This window comes from Trachymyrmex septentrionalis, unplaced genomic scaffold (assembly GCF_001594115.1).
Source record: "Trachymyrmex septentrionalis isolate Tsep2-gDNA-1 unplaced genomic scaffold, Tsep1.0 scaffold24, whole genome shotgun sequence".
In the NCBI taxonomy this organism is placed as follows: Eukaryota; Metazoa; Arthropoda; class Insecta; order Hymenoptera; family Formicidae; genus Trachymyrmex; species Trachymyrmex septentrionalis.
In genome coordinates this window covers 29,924-32,969 of record NW_017305397.1, presented here as the reverse complement: position 1 = coordinate 32,969, position 3,046 = coordinate 29,924, and the positions used below count along the sequence as shown (strand labels likewise).

General features: G+C 25.5%; 1 protein-coding gene across 1 annotated transcript in view; it reads right to left on the bottom strand.

Moving 5' to 3' along the window:
- Nucleotides 1-202: 202 nt before the first annotated feature.
- LOC108748589 (odorant receptor 4-like) overlaps nucleotides 203-3,046 on the bottom strand; it is a 3,578-nt gene continuing 734 nt past the window's right edge. The window contains exons 3-5 of the mRNA XM_018486830.1: nucleotides 2,747-2,908; nucleotides 340-472; nucleotides 203-256 (exon numbers count right to left, since the gene is read on the bottom strand). Of these exons, the coding sequence (XP_018342332.1) occupies nucleotides 203-256; nucleotides 340-472; nucleotides 2,747-2,908 (349 nt within the window). The remainder of the gene's footprint in view (nucleotides 257-339; nucleotides 473-2,746; nucleotides 2,909-3,046) is intronic.

The window sequence follows — 3,046 nt, the reverse complement described above, 5'->3', positions numbered from 1 at the left end:
TCATGTCGAATACAATCTATTCTACATGTAAATTAATTAATTATTTCCTCTCTGTCATGTAAGCATTACAATTTAAAGAAAAAATGTTATATATTTTCTTTATTTTATTGAACAGTTAATAGACAGTAAAATCAGACATTTGTCTTTACTTACCTACTTAATTTTTATATACTATTTAACTACATAGATAATGTATGTATTTTCATTGCTGTGTCGAGTATATGACAGTGAAGTAAGATATCGATGTACTTGTTAACTGCAACAATATACTTTCTTTTATTTTGTTTATACGATGTGTGTTACATTTGTATATGTTCTAATATGTAATATGGTTTTTACCGAAGCGAAGCATTTTAAGGATGCTTGAAATAATCCGCCGACGTTTAAACTGAAAGTTTTGCTACTTCTTTGTAATAAAAATAATATTAGTTTCTGTATGGATAACGGCGCTGTATACCAACGAATATTATATCTATGGAAAATATAAATATAACTACAAAAACTACATAAATATAATTACTTACATAATAATATATTATATAACTACAGATAATTAATAATTTAAATATATAATATGTAAAAGAATTAGTAAATGTACACATACGCGTATGCATACATACACTTCGTATAGGGTAACTCCGATATATACGCCGCACCTAACAAAAACTTAATTTATTAAGTATTATTTACTATTTTTAAAATAAATGAACTATGTATATCAGTAAGAAATTTTGTACTGTCTGCTACTATGAAAAAAATATTAGAAATCCGAAATACTTATTTTTCGTATTAAAAAAAGAACTTTTTGCATTTTTGCAAGGGATGGGATATTTGGCTACTCATGGAGGAGGAGAGAAAAGAGGGGTATGTACGGCTCATGAAAAATTTACAAATAATCGAACAAATACTTGGTAAAAAATTGTTCATGTATGAATATGTATAAATATGTATAAATATTCATAAACATGTATAATCACAGGGTAACTCCGGCAAATACGCCACGCTGGGATTTACGCCGCAGAAATCAGAAAAAATAGAAGGAGTGGGGGTATTTTTCGCAACTACTTTGTTGCCTTTATGTCATATTAGTTTGTGTTATGATTTCAGTTTCTTACTGTTAATATTAATAAAATTATTGTGAGTTGAATCGATTTGTCACTATGTTAAGTTGCGTCATCATAAATTATAATCAACATAAAATGATTACTGTAGGACGTGCAAAAGACTTAGAGGTTATTTCGTGACATATGAGTGTAGAGGAATAGTAAAGCATTTTGTTGTATAACAAAATACAAGTACTTTGCTGTTATATTCTTTGTTTAAGTTTGTTGTCTTGTATATCCTATCTGTTTGGAATATATATGGCATTTTTCGCGGGCGGGATTTATGCCCAAAGCATACAAAGTGCGATTGAATTCAATGCACTATGAAATATGTACCTCATATCATAACACTTGTAATACATGTGGAAGATTGTACAATAATTATTATTTATTACTTCGTATACATTTTTATCATTCTTATTTCTTAATAAAACTTTATAAATGCATTTTATAAGTTATTGTGTATTTTACGTTTTATTTATATGCATTATTTATAAATTTTTCATGAGCCGTATATATCCCCCTTCCCTCTATGAATAGGTATATATCCTACCTCTATGGAATATATGACAAAAATGCAAGGGTTCAAAAAAGTACATTTTTTAATACAAAACACAAATATTTCGGATTTCTAATATTTTTTTCATAATAGTAAACAGTACAAACTTTTTCTTTTACTGATATTTGTTTGTTTATTTTAAACATAATAAATAATACTTAATAAATTAAGTTTTTGATAGATGCGGCGTATATACTGGAGTTAGTCTATATGAAATATGTCCATACATGTTTATATGTTCCTTTCTCTTTTGTAAAATTACTTTTTAGTGTAATAGAAATAATAATAGTAATGTGAGAACATTAAAAATAATTAAAAGGACAATTTTTACACTATTTGTTTAAAACAACAATTAAGTTTGAAGAAATGTAAAAAAATTACTTACGTATAATTATATATAAAATTATGCATAATTGTGTAGGAGCAATTTTTTTACATTTTTCTAATGTTTTTTTCTAAAACGAACAATGAGAAAATTATTCCTTTAATTATTTTTTATGTTTTTACATTACTATTATTTCCATTATACAGAAAAATAATTTTACGGAAGAAAGAGAGATGTATTAATATATATGGACATATTTTATATATAATTATACATATTTATATGAATATTTATGTAATTTATACATATTTATACATATTCATAAAAAATTTTTTACCGGGTATAATGTTTATTAATGAGACGTAAAATGATACAATAACTTATAAAATATGTTTATAAAGTTTTATTAAGGAATAAGAATGATAAATATGTTTACGAAGTAATAGATAATAATTACAATCTTTCTACATATATTAAGTGTTAAAACATGAAGTACATATTTCAAGTAATGTGTTGATAACGCTATTTATTACAGTGACAAATCGATTTAATTCACAATAATTTCATTAATATTAACAGTAAGGAACTGAAATCATAACACAGTACTAATATATATAGCATAAAGGCATGTAACAGTTGCAGGAAAATTACCCCCACTTCTTCTATTTTTTCTGACTTGCGGCGTAAATCTCAGCGCGGCTTATTTGTCGGAGTTACCCTATAGTAGAAAGAACTATACATATATAAAAAGTTTCTTACGCAGTGAAAAAGACGTGATTATTGTGATCCGTGATTTCTTGCCCAGCATAGTTAGCTAAGAACATGTATAAAAGAATAATACCTACAATCGTAAAGTGTAATAAAAGTTCTTCTTTGTTGTTGCCAGATGTTACACTTTGAAAAATCTGAAACACCATGCTTCTTATATGTTTTAGATAATTTGTAAGAAAATTAGAAAAAAAATACGTACGTATTTTTTTTGTTTTTTTAAAATCTTAGAAATAAGTTTTAATTCTTTCTTAACCGTTAAACTTTTCAATTACTTTTTATTTTTTTTTT